This window comes from Corylus avellana, chromosome 7, assembly GCF_965113065.1.
Source record: "Corylus avellana chromosome 7, dhCorAvel1.hap1.2, whole genome shotgun sequence".
Taxonomy (NCBI): domain Eukaryota; kingdom Viridiplantae; phylum Streptophyta; class Magnoliopsida; order Fagales; family Betulaceae; genus Corylus; species Corylus avellana.
The window spans coordinates 18,050,951-18,071,101 of record NC_142496.1 but is presented as its reverse complement, the minus strand read 5'-3'; the positions used below and the strand labels follow the sequence as shown (position 1 = coordinate 18,071,101).

The 20,151-nt window shown below is 34.4% G+C and overlaps 2 protein-coding genes across 2 annotated transcripts; one reads left to right on the top strand and one right to left on the bottom strand.

Annotated features, from left to right (window-relative positions):
- Window positions 1–10,329: 10,329 nt before the first annotated feature.
- LOC132184688 (protein AAL-toxin resistant 7) lies at window positions 10,330–12,356 on the top strand. The gene is made up of 2 exons (XM_059598408.2): window positions 10,330–11,395; window positions 12,133–12,356. The coding sequence occupies exons 1-2, from the start codon at window positions 10,410–10,412 to the stop codon at window positions 12,179–12,181; spliced, it is 1,035 nt and encodes a 344-aa protein (XP_059454391.2). The 5' UTR covers window positions 10,330–10,409; the 3' UTR covers window positions 12,182–12,356.
- A 1,058-nt stretch (window positions 12,357–13,414) lies between these two features.
- LOC132185172 (putative flavin-containing monooxygenase 1) lies at window positions 13,415–19,059 on the bottom strand. Its single transcript, XM_059598982.2, has 5 exons — window positions 18,616–19,059; window positions 15,987–16,227; window positions 15,283–15,461; window positions 14,515–14,864; window positions 13,415–13,748 (listed from the first exon to the last, which is right to left on the bottom strand). The coding sequence occupies exons 1-5, from the start codon at window positions 19,057–19,059 to the stop codon at window positions 13,415–13,417; spliced, it is 1,548 nt and encodes a 515-aa protein (XP_059454965.2).
- Window positions 19,060–20,151: the final 1,092 nt, after the last annotated feature.

The window sequence follows — 20,151 nt, the reverse complement described above, 5'->3', positions numbered from 1 at the left end:
TGAAACTGCTTTTCAGTGTGTTAGCAAACTTACTCGTTAGATAAAAGGGTTCAAGCGTATATTCTGCAGTATTGCCCACTAGTTCAAGGGCTAGTCAACGAAAGCTCATGTGGTCCCCTAGCGAACGCTCGTACTTAAGTTAAGGGCGAATGTTCTTGTGATCCATAGCGAACGCTCGGTCAGAGAGTGGGGTTTCTGGATTTGGTCTTGGAAACTTCTAGTGGTTGGGGTAATCATATGGAATTTGGGTCTTTTTTTTTTTTTTAAAGCTATGTTTTATGAAAGCATTAACTGTTTTTGTAGCAAGTCATTAATCTATTAAAATGAGTGTTTTGTTGGGGTCTTACACCTTAGAATTGAGATATACAATCCCTATATATAAAATATAAAAAATTAGGGACCATGTTGAAAAATCACAAGTCATGATATGTATTTAAAAAATAATAATAATAAAAAAAAAATAAATAAAAACTAATGTTTCATAAAACTGTCAATTGTGATAAAAGAAAGAATAGAAAATGACATCATATTTTGTAGTTTGTTTATGTGGAAAAATAATTTGGAGAAAGATGGGATCATGGAACTCATTTCTTAAATCCATTGTGTGCTAGGAAGGAAAATTTCTCTTCTTGTGCTTCCTTTGTTTATTTTATTAATATTTGGTTTGATAGACTTATATATGTAAATCTCACCTACAATGAGAAAATGAAAGAAATCGAAATTATTTATTCACTAAGTTATTCCAATATGGATAAATGTGAAGTATGTGCCGAGACCAAAATCACTAAATGTAATACCCCATAAAAACACCCATTTTAAAAAGGATTAAAATATGGTTTTATAACAAAAGACCTAAACCCTTGTAAGTAACCTAACCCCTTAAGCATGTACTCTCTTGTCTTTTAGTGAGTACGTACTCCCAATAGTACAATACGCACGCTCCTATCTTTTAGTGAGTATATACGCCCAATAGTACAGTATGTATGCTCATGTCTTTTAGTGAGAACGTACGATAGGGGACAACCCGTACTGTAGTGACCCAAAAACTAACTAGGCTTAGGTAGCTTAGTTAGGGGGTTAATTTGGGTTTTGGGTAACTAAGAATAACTGGAAGGGCACTTTGGATATTTTGGACTTTCGAACTGGACGTACTCCCATCAATACCGGACGTACGCTCCTGTTATTAGTAAAGGACGTACGTGAGGGGACCACCATACGTACGCTTGCAAAAAGTACAAGGGCATATGATGGGGGACCACCGGATGTACGCTGCTTTTTGGAAAACCTCTGGATAATACCTAGACGTACGCTATAGCCTTTGAACCACTGTGTAAATAGTACTGGACGTCCGCTACTTTTCAGAGTATTTGGTTGCACCCTTTGCTTTTTCTCACTTATAAATACCCCTCTTACCTTTGACCTCTCACACCCATTTTCGCCCCTAGGCTCCCAAAAACTCTGTGAGAGTGTATTTTTATGAGTTTGTGAGTTTTTGTGAAGAAGGTGAGGTGGTTCTTGGAAGGCTTGCTTCTAGGAGGTAACCCTTTACACTTAACTTTTCTTTCTATGTTGTTGTGCTCTTTTAACGCTTGATTAAACTAGCTTAGTTATTGTTTTGAGTTTCTAGCTAGGTTATGCTTTAATCTTGGCGGATTAGTGTTTTACCTTTATCGAGCATGTTATCGTATGCATGGATAACCTTATTTTGAGATAGGAAGTCTTAGAAAGCCTTTTGGTAACCTAGAAGTTGGTTTGGGAGCAAAGGAGTACGCATGGACAAAATGAGGCTCCACCTAAAAACCTTTTGGGCGGACGTACGGCCTCGAGCTCGGAAATATGGTCGGAAGCATTTCAGGGAACGCTATCTTGGCCAACCATCCAATAGCTCATGTTTTCATGTTTTAGGGTTGTTTTAAGTTAGACTAAGGACTATTAGAAGATTTTCCACTGATTTGGAGGACCCGAACTTGTTGGAGGGATATTCGGAAGATTTAATTGACCCATGTGAGTTTTAACTCACATAATGCTCATCATTTATTTTTTTATATTGCACGTCTATTTTGTGTACCAAAACATGAATATTTGCAACTCTCACGATATACACGTTATTGCACATGAACTCTAGCTTCTTGTGAAAAAATGTTGTGCTAAACATGTTAATGAAAGTGAGACTTGTAAAAAGGGCATGTATGTAAAATACGGACAAGATTAATTGTATCGTATGACATGGTACACCGGTACGTGCGGAATAACGGCCATGGGCTTACTATACATGTTAACTTTATGGTCAAATGTGTATGTTATATGGGCCTTGGATCCATGGATCCAGTTTCGTGACCATTGGATGGATATCATTAGTGGTGTAGGTCACCCGAGGTCGGACTCGGTCGTGCTGCTAATGGGATGTACGGTAGCATACAATATCTGGGGCACCAGTGTTGTATTACAGGTGGCCATACAACATATGTTGTATGCATATATTTATATGCATATATCAACCCTGCTGAGAATGGGTAATATCTCGGGTAGACCATATTATTGAATTATCACTATTACGCTATATCATATGCATATATCATATATTTATATCACACTTGTGAAAAAACTGCCATGATGAAACTATTGCATACTTTATAAAAATGGTGTTCATCACTAAACTGGCATGGGTATTATCTGCGTTACCATTCATCAAGTCTTTAGACTTACCCCTTTATTTTATGTTTTCCCCCCTCCATTACGAATAATTGCGCGTTTTAGCTAGCATAGACAAGGATGCCAATGGACAGGACATGGGTGATCGTGTAGAACCTGATCCAAGTAATTTTTAAGGACATGGATCCAATGTCGTTATACCCCATGTGGGATGACGGGGGAACTACCCGGGCAGACATAATCAAGATTGTTATATCTTTAGCTTTGCTTAAACTTAGGATTTGATTTGTTGATCTTTTGTAAGACAATTATGTTATGGGATGTAACCTTTTATTCTGATGATGGTCTGATGACCAATATATTTGATGACTACTTTTATATTATGAGGAATTATGTTTACTCTGGTGTATGAATGTGTGATTGCTTCATTATTGTTCTCTATTCCTGTAGTTTAGAAAGTCTTTCGCTGAGGTCTTTCGCTGAGGTCTCTCGCTTATTAGAGGTTGTGATCCCTAAGTCTTGTCCTATGAGGGATAGGGCTAGGAGACAAACCATGGGGTCAATTACTAGTTAATTGATTTGCCCATCGAGGTCGTTACACATACATACGCACCAGTATTTAGTGAGTACGTATGCCCAATAGTTCAGTGCATATGCTGACACCCCAAAAAGCAATTTTAACCCATTCTCCACCTTTTCAGAGCATACCACGCCCCAAGCCCCTATAAATACCCCCCATTCGACCCCAGCCTCCCCTACACTCAAGAAACCCTAAACCTAGTGTGTGTGGAGTGATTTGGTGAAGAGGGAGAAGAGATTGGAGGAGTTGGCCATCATCCAAGGTAACCCCTTGCCCATTTTTATACTCTTGATGTTGTTCTTATTGCTTTCCTAATGTTGTAAGTTTTTAAAAGACGCTATGTCAAGCTTTTTACCCATTTCCATACAAAACCAAGAAATGTTTTCAAAAGACCGTAAAGCATCTCTTTGATTCTTTGTGTTGCATGATAATGTGTTTTCTTACGATGCATGTGTTGCTTAATAGCCTAGGATGAGATGTATCAACCCTTAGATTGAATAAAAGCCTCAAAACACAGTTTGGAGCTTTTGGCCGGACTGCCTAACTCATTGACCGAACGTACGCCCTTGAGCCCGTACGTACGGCCAAAAAACTAGGCATCTGCCCTTAAGCCTCACTCTTGTGTATTTTAGAGTCCATCAACCATTTTTATTAGATAAGGCTTCATACCACACTTATCCAAATCCTCCAGTAATGCGCATAACGATGTGTCGAAGGACTCAAGCGAGAGCACGAGGTAAGTAAACACTTATGAACACTTTCCTTAAAAATGTGAGATATGCCAGTTGACTGACCATGCATATGATATGAGCATGTCTATTTTTTGTAATAATTTGGTAACTACTTTACTAACTAGTTGATAGGATGCATCGTATGACATGGTAAATCGGTACGTGTAAAATAATGGTCATGGGCTTATTATATAGACTTCATTTTATGGTCATTGTGTGTTTGTGTGGGCTTTCAATCCAATGGTTTTCGTGACCGGTGCAACCATTTCCTAATGGTTGGTCATTATAGGACATACATCACTAGTAGCGTAGGCCACCTGAGGTCGGACTCGATTGTGCTGCTAGTGGTGGACGGTAGCCTACAATGGCCAGGGTACCGGCATTGTATTACAGGTCCCTCGGGACAACGCCAACCCTGCTGAGAAGGGGTAATATCTCGAGTAGACTATACATGAGAGTTATGACCTATAAAGCAATAGTTTTTTTACATTAAAATACTTGGGCGATTGCCACAGGTAGTACACCACCCTTTATTTAACCAAACCATATCTTCAAAGGTATATTAACGGGGACAACACCTCATTTTTAATGATTTCCAAAACTGCACATTTATTTCTACTTAATAATGAACTTTTATCATACCCAATTATGAGGTTTACTTACTAAGTTGTTAGACTTACGCTGTTATTACTCTTATAGGGAACATGTTTCTAGAAACCAAGAGTGGTACAGTACCTTTGAGTTTGAGAATTATACTTGTCCATTTGGTGATTCAATAGTGCTTCTCAGATTTATCTCACCTTCTTATGCATTAACTCTGATAATGCTTAGAAGGGCGATCCCCCATTTTGCCACAAGTTGGTTAAATTTGGGTGATTGCCAGTAACCTTGCTAAGTTAGCCGAGGCTAATTTTGGGGACGTTACACTAAAAATCCATGTAAATCCATTACAAGAGAAGATATTCTTTCGGTTTGTCACATTCAAAATAAAAGTGCCTTATAAGAATATTGGTAAAGCTACTTACAAACTTTGGGAAGTAGTGTTTGGCAAATGTTGTGTTACTCGAGCCTAAAATAAAGAAAACTTAGTTCTAGAACTTGCGATTGTGATTTTATTGGTTATGCTTGCAATAGTTGATGCTATAGATTCATTGTTATCAAGAGTGATGTTTTAGATTACAATACTATTATTGGATCTAAAAATGCTGTCTTTGAGCATGTATTGCCTTTGAAGAATAAGTACAAATTATTACATGAATCTTCTGTTGCTTCTAAAGAAATTGTTGATGATGTGTAAGAATTGAGAAGAAACAAGCGAGTTAGAACAGAAAGGAATCTGTTAAAGGTCTAATAATAGAAGTATTTTAGTTTTAAAATAACTTAGGATAATACGTTATCTTTAAAGATAACATTAGAATTAGGGATTAAAATTTAAATATTAGAAATAAGTATTATCATTAGAGTAGTTTATTCTACTTAGTATTTTATTTTCACTATGCATCGTAACATTAAGCTCATTAATAAAGAAATCAGATAATTAATCCCAAACCTTGTGTTTGAAAAAGGCTTTTAGGTTTTCTTAAAATCTAAAAGGTCAAGATTCCCTTAGAATCTAAGGTCTAGATTCCCTTAAAACCTAAATTCTATCCCTATTCCGTATTACGTATCCCCAAAAAATCATTCACGTAACATTTGGTATAAGAGCAGCCATGTTAGTTGTTTTTTACAACAATCAATGATTCATGGAGGATTCACGTCTTGATCGACTTGAGCAACAATTTTCTAGTCTTATAACTATGCCTGAATGCTTTATCAAGAAATCAATTGACCAAATGGATGAGCGAATGCAAATGATGGAAAGGATGGAGAAAAATATTGACAGCTTTCTCTCAAAGAAGGGGTTTGATGTACAAAAAAATAAAGTCGACGTTCAACCATATCGCCATGTTGAAGCCCCAATTTCACAACTCAATCTCACTACCACCCAATTCCGCCACCATCCAATCGCACCAACAATCGTCATACTGTCCAGCACCGTTCAAGCACCCCTGCGTTTGTCTACAAAGGGTGCCATCACTTCGACCCAAAAACCATAGTGGTGGCAATCCATCAACCATTGCGCCTTACAGCAACGAGCCATCGCTCATACAAGCCGAAGGAAAATATAAAAGATCTGAAAGTTCAGCCAAAGATTGGAGATGTCGTGTGTATAGATGTGGAAAACATTGGTGCTGTTATGATGAATAGTACAACCATTGACATAAATCCACACTCGGAACAACCGCCTAGGAAGCGTATGAGAAGCCTGGAGACCTTTTTGTGGTTGAGGAACACGCGGCCAAAGAAGGAAGAACAAAGAAGCTAGCAGACTTCGTAATGCATCCAACCACGTGGGCCATCCCACTTGAAGAAGGAAAAGTATGTCTTTCTATAGCTTGCCTTATAGTTGAGCTATTTTGGTGGAACACACGTTAAGGAAGATGTACTAGCCTTGCACATAGCTGGCTCCTATGGCTGAATTATTTGTATGGTTGAATTATCCCAAGGTGCTACCAGTGATGTGATCAAGACTTCAAAGTTTTCATGTTCAAATCTACTTTAAGATGTTTTCAAATTTGTAGGACCTTGAGGACAAGGTCCATTTTTAGGGGAATTGAGTGTTAGGGGTCTAATAATAGAAGTATTTTATGATTAAAATACCTTAGGATAATATGTTATCTTTAAAGATAACATTAGAATTAGGGATTAGAATTTAAATATTAGAGATAAATATTATCATTAGAGTAGTTTATTCTACTTAGCCTTTTATTTTTACTATGCATTGTAATTGTCTATTTAAAGACATCAAACTCATTAATAAAGAAATCATAGAATTAATCACAAACCTTGTGTTTGAAAAAGGGTTTTAGGTTTTCTTAAAATCTAAAAGGTCTAGGTTCCCTTAGAATCTAAGGTGTAAGTTGCCTTAGAACCTAAATGCTATCCTTGTTACGTATTACGATCCCAAAAAAATCATTCACGTAACAGAATCTCGGTAATGATTTTATTGCCTATATTATTGATAGTAATCCAATATGTTATGGTGAAGCAATTAATAAATCTATTTGATGCATTTTTTTTGTTAGAAGCTATAGATAATGAATTAGAATTAATTATGTCTAACCATTCTTAGGAACTCGTTGAGCTACCTCTTAAGACCAAACTAATTGGTTGTAAATAGGTGTTTCAGAAGAAGCTTAAATCAGATGGTACAATAGATAAGTACAAGGCATACTTGGTGGCTAAAGGCTAAAAGCAAAAGTAAAATGTTGATTATTTGATACTTATTCTCCGGTCACTAGAATTGCATATATTAGAATAATGTTTATCATTGCTTCTATTTATAAACTTGTTATACATCAAATGAATGTCAAAATTGCTTTTCTAAATGGTGAAGAGATTTATACGGAGCAGCCCGAGGGATTTGTAATCCCTAGTCAAGATCACAAAGTGTGCAAATTGGTGGAATTCTTGTATTGATTAAAGCAAGCTCCTAAACAATGGCATCAAAAGTTTGACAATGTGATATTATCTAATACATATTTGATTAATGGTGCAAGTAAATGAATAGCAAGTTTTACAACAACGCAAGTGTCATTATTTGTTTATTTATATTGTTGACTTGTTTATTTTTTGAACTACATTAGTGTTGTGCATGAAGTTAAAAGATTTCTTGTGTTTAATTTTGATAAGTAAGACATAGGTAAATCTAATTTCATTTTGGACATTAAAGTTATTAGAGATAATGATTGTATTATTTTATCTTAGTCACAATATGTTGAAAAGATGCTTAAAAGATTTGAGCACTTTGATTATCTGCATATGTCTACACCATATGATTCAAAGATACACTTGGTTAAGAATCACGGTGATGGTGTTTTGCAAGAAAAATATACACAAATTATTGGTAGATTGATGTTTTGACAAATTATATTCGGCTTGATATTACATGTTGTTGGCAAATTGAGTAGATATACTCATAATTCCAGTGTTGAGCATTGGGATGCTATCTCTAAATTGTTGAGATACTTAAAGGACTCAATTAATTTTGATTAGTCACATTGTGGTTATCTTGCTATATTGAAAAGATATTGTGATGCTAACTGGATTTTTTTTTTATTCAGATGAGCAAAACTTATCAATGGCTATATAAACTGGCTAGATGAGCTATTTCTTGGAAGTCCTCAAAACAGACTAGCATAACAAAGTTTATTATGGAGTCAGAGTTAGTTGCCTTGGAGAAGGCATGAACTGAAGATGCATGGCTAAGGAGCCTATTGATTAATTGATTTGCCTATATGCTAATCTAGCTCCACTTGTGTGTTCATTGTGATTGTCAGGTTGCCATAGCTCGAGCAAAGGATTTATAATGGGAAAGTACACAATATTGTGAGACAGCTAGTTGAGACTGGTGAAATGTCCATAAACTTTATGAGGTCATAAAGGAACTTTGCAGATCCTTTGACCAAGTCATTAGCAAGAAAGGCTAGTGAGAGAAACATCAAGGGGGATAGAACTAATACTCAAATTATGACACTGTGATTGATACCCAACCTCTATGATTGAAGATTCCATGAATGAAGTTTAATGATAAACGAAATCACATGTGATCATAGTGTGGTACTGTCATTTTATGTTTATCCACTAGCTTTCTAAGAATATTAAAGATGTATCAATCCCTATGGTGTAAGAATGTACAAAGATGCAAAGTGGTTGAGGATGAGTTTAAGACTCTTAATAGATCAATGGTCCCTACCTATTGGGATGGGGTGTTCCCTTCATAGACTCTTGATAGATGCCATCTATATGATTATTGAGGTGCTACCTTCTATAAGACTTGGGTAGGACTCTAGAGTACTCATGAAAGCCCTTTCTATGGCATAACAAAAAAAGATACAAAGCGAATAAGGATGAGTTTAAAACTCTTAATGGGTTCATAGTCCCTATTTGTTGAGATAGGGTGTTCCCTGCACATACTCCTGATGGATGCCACATATCTGAGTATGGAGGTGGTATCGTCTTCTATGAGACTTTGGCAAGTCTATTGAGCACTCATAAAACCCAGGGGTGTATAAGTTTAAGACTCTTAATAGATCAATGGTCCCTACCTATTGGGATGGGGTGTTCCCTTCATAGACTCTTGATAGATGCCATCTATATGATTATTGAGGTGCTACCTTCTATAAGACTTGGGTAGGACTCTAGAGTACTCATGAAAGCCCTTTCTATGGCATAACAAAAAAAGATACAAAGCGAATAAGGATGAGTTTAAAACTCTTAATGGGTTCATAGTCCCTATTTGTTGAGATAGGGTGTTCCCTGCACATACTCCTGATGGATGCCACATATCTGAGTATGGAGGTGGTATCGTCTTCTATGAGACTTTGGCAAGTCTATTGAGCACTCATAAAACCCAGGGGTGTATAAGGTGCCAACCTGCTATAGAACAACCCAAAATTTTGGAGAAAGTTAAGTGGATGATAAGTTTGGCCAACTTGTAAATTTGAATAAAAGAGTCTAATTCTACCACGATTCATTAAATTCCTACTTATTTATCATGTGTGGCTAGAACCTTCAGGTACCACATTAATTAATGCATGCTTTCAATCTCCTTTTATTCTAGTATTTGAAATATGTGGAAGATTGGTGTAGTGTTACAAAAATTATTTCTCTTTTACAGTTTGACACGAGTTTTTATTAAAAAAAAAAAAAATCAGCTTTAACAATTTCCTACTTTTATAACCGCTTGTCATTAATAAGTTTTATGATTCTACTCTTCAAACGTTATTACTGCTTGTTATCCAATACATGAGCTTTTATTAAAAAAATCATCAGATTACTTGTTGACCGTTTGGTCATTCCTTACCTTTAGAAAACTAAAAGCTAGCTTTCTCATGTTTATAAAAAGAAAATCATTTCCTTTACCACTTGTAACTTTCTTAGATTAAACTAAAAAATTACTTTTATACAAAGTTCTTTGGCAATACAAAGAAGAAAATTATTTTCTTTTACATTATTGCCAATTCTCACCTCTCCATTTCATTTGGCAAAATCATTAAGGTGATTGTTTCTATATATTACTTTTCGTTCTTGGAAGTCCGTCCTCAACGAAGATAGATTAAAAGTTATAGTCTAATTTTGGGAGGCTGTGTATCAAAAGCTCCGATCGTACCAAGTTATATACTCCAAAAAATTAAAATCAAGCTTTAAAGATAATGCTCTTGCATAGTTCTATAGACAAACCTTTAAAGGTATAGCGGGAAGAAAAAGATAAATAGTAATGCCTAACCTCCTAACTACCCATTCCAATCGCATAATAAAATGGTAGCAAGTGTTTGTTTACAAAAAGGGAAAAAGACAAAAGAATTTAAAACCCTAGAGACGGTCCCCAACTATTTAGAACACCCATGAGGCCCTCAGGACTCCTCCGGATCAACCTCTGCCTCTGCAGTGTGAATATTAGGAAACCCATGGTTCTCACAATACGTTCGCACCAGAAAGCAATGGAATTAGATAAGCCTAGTGATCATCAGCACAAAGATGAGGAAACTCATCATCTCTCTGGTGCTTATATCCGTAGCCTAGTGAAACAAATAGCCTCTTCAAGAACCAAACATCCCATGAACCACAAAGAACCTCAAAATTTGACAGAATTGGGTGAAGGTTGTGTGGAAACCCACCAAGCACAACAACCCCGACAACCTCAGCAACATAAAAAACAAGTTAGAAGGAGACTCCATGCCAGCAGGCCATACAAAGAAAGGCTGCTTAACATGGCTGAGGCTAGGAGAGAGATTGCCACTGCTCTTAAATATCACAGGGAAGCTATGAAACAAGCCAGCCAACAACAAATGCAACAAACACAATTACAACAACAGCCCCACCCATGTTTTGATCATCAAGAAGAAGAAATGATGAAATCTAGGAGAAATTCCAGAGTATACCCATCAAGCATAGCCAATTTTTCTCAATATCTAGACAATTTTTCTGCAGAAACTCTCAATTTCACACTTCCAAATCAGCCCTTAGGCCTGAATCTCAATCTTCATGATTTCAACTTTTCATCACTTTACTCATCATCCTCATCTCCATCATCATCATCATCATCCTTGTTCCCCAATCTTTCTGCGGCTGCTGATCAGGAAATTCCCTCGGTTGCAATATCACAGCAGGAAGTTGCAGCTGGTGGAAGTGAAGGAAGCTTGCATGCAGCTATGGACGATGCAGAGATGGCGGAGATCAGATCGGTAGGAGAGCAGCATCAGATGGAATGGAATGACATAATGAATTTGGAATTCCCAGCTTGGTTGAATGCAAATGATCAGAGCTATTTGCAACATCATTTGAATGATTACTGCTCTGAGGACTACTTCCAAGATCTTGCCTTGCCTCGGTAAGAATCCTGCAACTTTTTCGGAGACAATTAAAAGAGAAAGTATCAGAAATTAACGTTTGTTTTTTGGGATTATTCCATGCCTTTTTCTTTTTCTTTTTCTTTTTTTCTCAGTATAGTACTGAGGTGTTGATTGAGGAATTTGGCTTTATATGTATGCTTCCTTTTGTATGGTTTGTGCTTTGTGATGGCCCAATATTAGTGAAAGTTGTCAAACTTTCGCACTTCATGGCCTGATGGAATTTTAGATGTATATCATAGAGGTGGCTGCGGCCATTCAGATGATCATGGCCTCACTTGAAAAGGTTGCCTCATATGACCGGATCGGAATCCAGCCACTTATTCACACAGAGAAGTCTCATATAAAATCTCTCATATTATCTAATCAAATTGACAGTAATTTGAGCAATTACTATGGATTCCCGTCCCATATTACTGACCCACAAGAATGAATATAAATTTCTTACTAACTGAATTGTAAGAATTTTTCCAAGTATCGTATGCTTTTCAAAATATGAGAAGTACATATTTTCTTTTTTATTAATACCACTAAAAATAATATGTACTTTTCGAAACACATCGCACTTTTAGAGACCGAAAAATACTTCTATCCCACAAGAATTTCTTATTTTGTTATTGTTTCTAATTTGATTGTCGCTTGCTAGGAGGACAATTATGTTTAATCTAATTTCAAGTTCACTAATTTCTCTTTTCCCCTTTGTGATTCTTTGACACAGAATGGAGTTTGGAGAAATCGAAGGTATGGATGGGGAGTGGTTAGCCTGACAAGGATTGTTTTGTCTTTTTTTTTCTTTTTTTTTCTTTTTTTTTTTTTTCCTATTTTGATAAAATCTTTGGGTCTATTTTTTCTTTCTATTAAATTTCGGTAGTCCTAGAAACTTCTTCTTTTCAATCTTGATAATAATTCCTGCAAAGAACTTAAAAGCAGGCAGGCCAATGGGGGGGGGGGGGGGGGGGGGGAAATAATGTGTAAGAAAGAAAGGAGTAGGCTCTTCTCCTTTCTCACGCGGTTCTCTTCTTATTTGTCAATTTTTAAAGTTCCAGGACGGCCTCCACTTCATATTATGTACCTTAATATAATCGAATTTATACAAATATTATTTTGTCTCTTCTTTTTGAGCTTCCTCTCTTTAATCTTTGAAGAGAAACATTGAGGATATTGGATTGAAGTTCAATTGTTGATCTATTCTTATAGACCATAAGCATGTTTGGAATTATATTGAAAAATATAACTTTTGTCTATTAAAAAAAATGCCTGAAAAGAGCATTTAAAAAAACAATCGTCATTTTCAAGCTTTCCTAAAATATATATATATTTTTTAGTATAAAAGCCAAAAAAAAAACTTTTTTTTTTTTTTTTAATGTTTTTTTACTGAGCAGACTCATTTAAGTTTATTAAAAAAAATAAAAAATAAAAAATTGAAAACTGAGGGAGGCCTTGTGCCATAACATTATTGGGCTTAGCTTCGGCCCATTTCTAGTTATATGTGAAAGGCTCATTTTAATTTTTCCTAGCTTTGTATCTAATTTCCTAGAAACCCATGCCCATGTTTCTATTTTATATGCAGTGAAAATTTATATTGCCTGAAAAAAAAAAAAAAAAAAAAAAAAAAAAAAAAGCAAAATTAAAGCTTAAGAATTTGTAAGTAATTCCACTATTGTAATGATAAAACAATGACATAAATACAAAAAAAATAAATGTTCCCAAATATAAATTTGATCTTATCATATGTGGAGCACTGCAAAACATCTGTAGTGTTGATCATCTCTCTAGCTAGCTCGCCCCTTAACTCTTATACCCAAATAAATTCACAGATGCTATATACTACACTCTTATCAGTTTTAGGTTGATATGACAGTAATAGTACCCATCAGCCCTTATTTAGAACAAAATTAAACACTGATAGAAGCTATTACATCAACCAAACATAATACGAGTATTGTGATAAGAACGTAATATATAGCATTATTCTAAGTGAATTATATATAGTTTGCTCTTCATGCATAGTCTTGGCTGTTATACGGGCTAAAAACTTCCGAAAGCCAACTCTTCTTCCTCCAAGAACTCCACCCCATCTCCTCACAAATCTCATCACTGTGGTTGATGCTGAAGGTGGAAATGCAATGTCTCTTGTAGAATCGGGTTGTCCTTTTCATGACTTGGATCTCTTTGGATGTTTGTTCAAGCATCTTCTCAACACTTGGAAGCTTGAACAAGTCATCAGCCAGCCTGGCAAGCCACTTGCACCGTATCTCCGCCGTGTGCAGATTAGAAACACTCTCAACATACCCCACAAATGCCATGTTGGGAATCAATGGATGGATAGTGCCCCTGTTACATATCATTTTATTAGCAGTTTCTTTTAATTTCACCTCTACCGTTAGAGTTTTGGGTTAAATCAAACAGTAAATAAATGGAATATCTCTTATACTTAGCAAAACTTATAAGAATACTAGATCCACAACATGGCTGCGGGGTATCCACTAAATTTTCAGCTTCTTGTTTTTTGTTGGTTAAATAATATACTTAAGCTCTCTGAACTACTGGCCATTTTCAAAAAAAGTCTCACAAACTAACAAATGTGGCACTTGAATACATTAAACTACATTTTTGTTGCAATTAAGCCACTTTTCTGTCATTCTTCCAAAAATATTCATATTTTCTTTAAAAATAAAAAATAAATTAATTAATTATTAAATAATTAAATTTTGATTAAATACTAAAATACATAGAGTAAAGTTTGATTAGTATAGAAAGAATTTGCATGAAATTTTGATTTTAGTTTTTTTTTTAATTAATTTTTTTAAATAAAATATGGGTATTTTTGGAAAAAAAAAATGGCTTAATTACAACAAAATGGTAGTTTGATGTATGTAAATGTCACAACTGTCAGTTTATGATTAAAAAAATATATATAATAGCTGTTAGTTGAGGGGGTCAAAGTATATTTATCCGCTTTTTTTTTTTCTTTTTTTTAAACATAAGTATTTTGGGCATTCTTGTGTCCTCTGTTAGAGTTTAACAGAAAATTCTAACGGAAATGTAATTAAAAGAGGCTAAATAAATAAGAGAAGATGTGGGTTTTGAATTTGGTTACCTGTACAAGGGCATGATCCCAGAGGAGTCCACCATGAGATTGTTGAAGGGCTGAGGAAGCAAAGCCTGAAGCTTTTTCTTGCCATCAAAACCAGTAGCAAGAATCACAACATCAGCCTCCAATCTGGTGTTGTCTTCAAATTCAATCCCCCCACTCCAAAACCACCACCTTGATGCTTTTCTAAACACTATGTTTCCTTTGTCTGCCTCTGAGAAGAAATTTTCAGGCAAGATGGCCATCTGGCAGGAAGCATAGTCCTCCACAAATGGATGCTCTGGTTTCAGTCCATACTTCACTAAGGGAAGCTTCCACACCAAGTATGACTCTATGAACTTGGAAACTGCTTTTCTCTGTTTCCAAACAATAATGTGTAAGTTGAATAGTTATGTATCGTTTGAGAGAGCGTTTTAAAGAATTATGATTTGAAATCATAAAAGAATATGTATTTTTTAAATCGTAATCAAGAGGGTGCGTTTGGTAAATTGCAATTTTGCTAAACAATGAACTTCATTTTTAAAAATTACGTTTTAAAACCGCAAAACGGTTTTTAAGTAAAGACTAGATAGTTTGAGGAGTCAATTTCAATAAATTTGTAGTGACGTGTTTTAAGTAGTTTTTCACGCTAGCCACTAGAAATTAATGTAATAAATAAGTATAAAGAATAGCATTACTCTAACAATTATAATCATTATCGTCGTCATCATCATCACCATCATAATAATCATAACAATAATGGTGCAATGAAGATGATGAGAAAAAAGAATTTACCATTGGAGATAGAAGAGATAAAAACAGGGTCCTGAACAAGTTTTGGTTGGGCCTTTCATGGAGAAGCTGAGAGGACCTTGTTGAATAAAACAAGAAAAATGGGAGTCCCCAAATCCAGTAAGATGGAACGGTCCAATGTAAACTTCTTATCACCATTGTGCAGGGTTGCCCGTCAGGTCCTTCAATAAAATTAGGAAAAAGAAAAACCAAAAGTATCAATTTTTAAGCATTTTCTGCAAGAGCCAAACAAGGCACATTTATAAAAGAAGCTTAATTTAATTAAAGTAAAGTCTCAACTCATGAAATATTTAACAGGGTTATCTCTGTCTCTCATAGCATGTTAAATCACCAATTATTTTAAAAACTTAAACTAATAAAAAATAAAAATAATCATTTAATTTACATTCTAACAAAAAAAATAAATAAATAAGAACCTGGGGTGAGTTGCAGAGGGTAGGGTTGCCCCCTTTTAATTTCTTTTTTATTTTTAGATGGCATAATTGATAATTTAAAACCAACATGCTAGAAAATTTGATCAAATACAAATGAAAGGTCGATCTATTTTATAAAATTGGAAATCAAGGGGTTATATTTTTATTTTTTTATATATAATGAGTCAAAGCACAGAAAGTGACTGTAATATTTTCCTTTAAAATAAATAGATATGCATAAATATGCACGTGAATAGAATTATATATATATACCATGGTTTGCCTCTGCACACTCCATACATAAATCAATAGCTGACTTTTTGTAGCCAACAACAGCCACCTTCTTTCCTTTGAGTAGAGAACGAGCAGCTTCTTTGTTAAGCTTAGAATAATCAAGGGAATGTAAGACCTTCCCATGAAATATTTCTTGACCTTTGTTGCCTGGAAAAGTTGGTCTTCTTGCTATGTCTCCATATTTTCCGATGCATACGACAAGAAACTCCAAAGCATACCACTGCAAACGACAGTTTGATTAGTCATTAAAAAATTGCATTATTATGAATTAAGGTGTACTATATATATATGTGTGTGAGTTTTTTTTTTTTTTTTTTTTTTTTTTTTGTATTCAAAGCGGGAGAGGGGGAAAAGGGGAATATATGAGTTTTTTTTTTTTTTTATTCAAAGTGGGAGAAGGGGAAAAGGGGAATATATGAGGATTTTTTTTTTTATTCAAAGCGAGAGAAGGGGAAAAGGGGAATATATGAGCATTTAAACAAACATACTGTCACAGCTAGCAAATGCACGCATGCCCACATCTATCATAAGATTCATAACACATTATCACTAACTAGGGTTGACAATTTTTTATCTAATTTACGAACTTGATATAAATTTAACACGAGAATAGTAAGTTATGGTTAAAAAAATATAATTCATTTAATTAAATAGGTCATGTTAGAGTTAACATATAAAATCTTATATCCATGTCTCAATACGACCTAAACTCGACATACAGTACTTGACATTTAGTACTGACAATTTTTGATATAATCCATAAACTCAACACAAATTAAACATGAAATTATCGGGTTAGGATTGAAAGGCCTAATACATTTAATTAAATGAATCAAATTAAAGTTAGACCTATATAATTTTATACTCATGCTTTAACCTGACTGAAACTGACATGCAATCACAAATTACCACCCTAGTGACAGAGCCAGCAAAAATTCAAACACATTTTTCTTAACCTTAGAGAATTCATCGGTTTCATAATTTCAAGAAGTTTGGCCCTACATGTATTTTGTTGACTTTTCAAGATGGCCCCCACACAAAAGTGAAAATCACATTTTTGTCTCATGCCCACCTCTTCTTCTTTTTTTTTTTTTTTAATCAATAGTGTAAACAAAGAATGAATTAGACTTCAGAAAAACCAAGATTCCAGTTAAATAATGGTGTAAAACAAAATGACTTTTGACTTTACTCTTCTAATTTAATTAAGAAGGCATAACCTTAATTACTAGTTTTTACTTTTCAATTAGTTTTAGAAACCTCTTGTGTTGTGTAACTCAACTTGTAGCACCGTAGTTGTTTTTGTCATAATGTGAAAAATATAGAATGAATTTTTTATTGAGAAGTTCAATTCAGATTCTATACTTAGAGTCTATTTGTGATTATATTTAAGAAATAGAGCTTGTAAGTCGAAAAGCGTTTTTTTGGCAAAAGCTTCATTTTTAAGTTTTTGTCGAAAGTGCGTTTTGTCCATTTTTAGATTTTTTGGACCATTAAAAGTGTTTTTAATTTTTTTTATCAAGCGAGTATTTTTTTCTTCAAACGAACTTTTTGAGTGTTAAACGCACTTTTAAACCCCTCAAATACAATCTCAAACCTTTGTTTTGTATTTTTATTTCTTTTTGTACTAGCTAGTGCCTACATGTTATTTGATTAATATATCAATGAGTAATATTAGGTAACTTTTTTTTTTATCCTCTTAAAATTCTCTTAAAGCTGATATACCTTTCAAAATTACTATTGGATTAAAATTCAAGTATGATTCATCTCAAATTTAATGGTGATTTTAAAAGTTATATCAGCTTTAAGATGATTTTAGGAAAATAAAAAAATGGTACCTAGCATTACTCAATATCAATATTGATATATACATATTTATGAAGTTTGACGGATATAATTTTTGTTACACACAAATTGTGTAATAAAATAATTTATTCCTTTAAAAAAAAACACAAAGGAAATCAGAAACAACAACAGTAGAGAAACCAAAACACCAACAAACAAGAGGAAGCAGCAGAGTAACCAACTTCCAGAATAAAAGGGTAGTTTTCAGGTAAACAAGTTCTTCAATTAATATAGAAATTACTTGAATAAGCTTGAGCAGAGGAAAATAAATTAAATAAATTAAAGGGAAAACTTCACTTAGGACTTTTGAATTATCACGTGTTTTGAGAAGACTTTGCCTTCTCAAATTTTAAACACTCTCAATTACACCCATGAACTTTCAATTTGATACAATGTACCTCTCCGTCAATTTTCAACGTTAAATGGATGGTAAACATGATTAAAGGACATTTATACTCTTTAATTTTTTATAAAATTCTAAGTTTACCCTTGTGACTCAATTTTTTTTTTTTCCTTTTTTCTTAAAAATAAAAAATAAAAACCGAAAATTAAAGGTATTTTGGTATTTTTGTCAGTTTTTGGTAAAGTTAACGCTGAAAATTGACAGGGTTGGTATATTGCATCAATTAATTAAAAGTTCAAGGAAGTGAAATTAAGAGTTTTTGAAATTTGAAGGATCTTCTCAAAATACTTAGTAGTTCAATAATCGTTTTTGAAGTTTTTTTTTAAAAAAAAATTTAAATAAATAGAGAAATGATCATCACACCTGAACAAGCTTGGATGGGGTATCCTCTACAGCAACCTCCCAAACAGGACGACCTCTTAGCAGAGGCCCGTACTCTGCGCTGTCTTCAGAATGGTCACCAACGTACCGAATTTCCGTCACCCTTGAGTTGAACTTGATCAACTTCAACACATCGAAATGTGTTGCGTAGCCATGCAAGTACTCCAAAACCTCCACGTGCGAAGGAAAAGATGAGTTATCTCTTTGCGGCCATGGGTAATCGGAAAACTCGTAATCACACCGAGGGGTTTGTAGTTTCGTCGAAGCATAAGAGCAGTGTTTCCAGACACCGCCGATTGAATCGGTGGCCTCAAAAACCACAGGGCTGTAGCCGGAGAGTTGTTTAGCAGCAGCAATGCCACTAACGCCGGCCCCAATTATCCCAACTCGAGACGCTAATTTAAGTTGCTTCTCCTCGCTGCCCATTATTGTTCTTGCCCTCGTAGTTTGTGAATGGTTTTGAGTCGAAACTATTTATAGAAGGTAAGGGGTTAGCCCCACTCCCCCCCACCCTTTTTATCTTTTGAGATAAAATGTTTTTTTTTTGTCGGGAAAAAATGTTTTTTTTGTCGGGAAAATGATTTCAGCAGTAAAAGTAGAAAACAACTTCTGGCTCATAAAAAAAAGAGAATACTATACTTACTCTCATTTTTTTACATAATTTTTTCATACTTATAGGTAATTTTTAAAATTACCATTTGGTATGATAAAGGTCTTTATTGAATTTTAATTTAACAGTGGTTTTAAAAGTCATCTATAAATGCGAAAAAATGGTGTAAATAAGTAGAAGTAAGTAATCCAGCATTATTCTACAAAAATTTCGCAACAGCGAGGCAACGACAACAGCAGTAGATAAAGAGAGTCCGTTCGAGAAGGAGGTCAGATATTGTGAGTCAACAAAGAAAAGCTCAAACTCGAAAATTGTTTATAAAAATAAAAAAATAACTATTTTAAACCACTTTCTAGCGTTTGGCTTGCACAGAAAATTCGTGACAGCGATGGCAATAACAACAACAGTAGATAGAGAGAGCCCGTTCAAGAAGGAGGTCGGATACTATGGTTCCTGAAGGAGAAGTTTAAACTCGAAAAAAATTTACATAAATAAAGAAAAACCATTTTATGCCACTTAAATGAAATTTTTCTAGTCAACCAAATTGTTTTTGATTTGATCAAGATTGTCAATAATACCAATCACATGAAATTAAAGAAACATTTTCCAAATGGAGTCCAAATTTTATTGATAATGTTGTAATATTTATCAAAGTGAAAATGTGTTATGGACCTCCGTAACGAGGGATAAATAATCAACGAGAGCAATAGGTTTGGTAGGATAATTCAACGAATCTTGGGCCTCCTAATTTTAGGGTAATTCAAAGAACCATAAACCTCCCAAAATAACTACTAGAGTTGAATATTAAAATTTTCATATATTTTATTGATCATTATTAGGTTTATATAGACTATTATATGTCAGAAATAAAAATACATGTAAATAAAAAAATATTATTCTAATGGGAG

What these genes read in the sequence shown, in the direction of transcription:
- LOC132184688 (XM_059598408.2), top strand. Translation starts at nt 10,410, where the DNA reads ATGAGGCCCTCAGGACTCCTCCGGATCAACCTCTGCCTCTGCAGTGTG. An exon ending in CAAGATCTTGCCTTGCCTCG is followed by an intron (nt 11,396 to 12,132) that starts GTAAGAATCCTG and finishes TCTTTGACACAG; the next exon opens with AATGGAGTTTGGAGAAATCG.
- LOC132185172 (XM_059598982.2), bottom strand. Translation starts at nt 19,059, where the DNA reads ATGGGCAGCGAGGAGAAGCAACTTAAATTAGCGTCTCGAGTTGGGATA. An exon ending in CCCCATCCAAGCTTGTTCAG is followed by an intron (nt 16,228 to 18,615) that starts GTGTGATGATCA and finishes TGTCGTTTGCAG; the next exon opens with TGGTATGCTTTGGAGTTTCT. An exon ending in GGGATCATGCCCTTGTACAG is followed by an intron (nt 13,749 to 14,514) that starts GTAACCAAATTC and finishes GATATGTAACAG; the next exon opens with GGGCACTATCCATCCATTGA.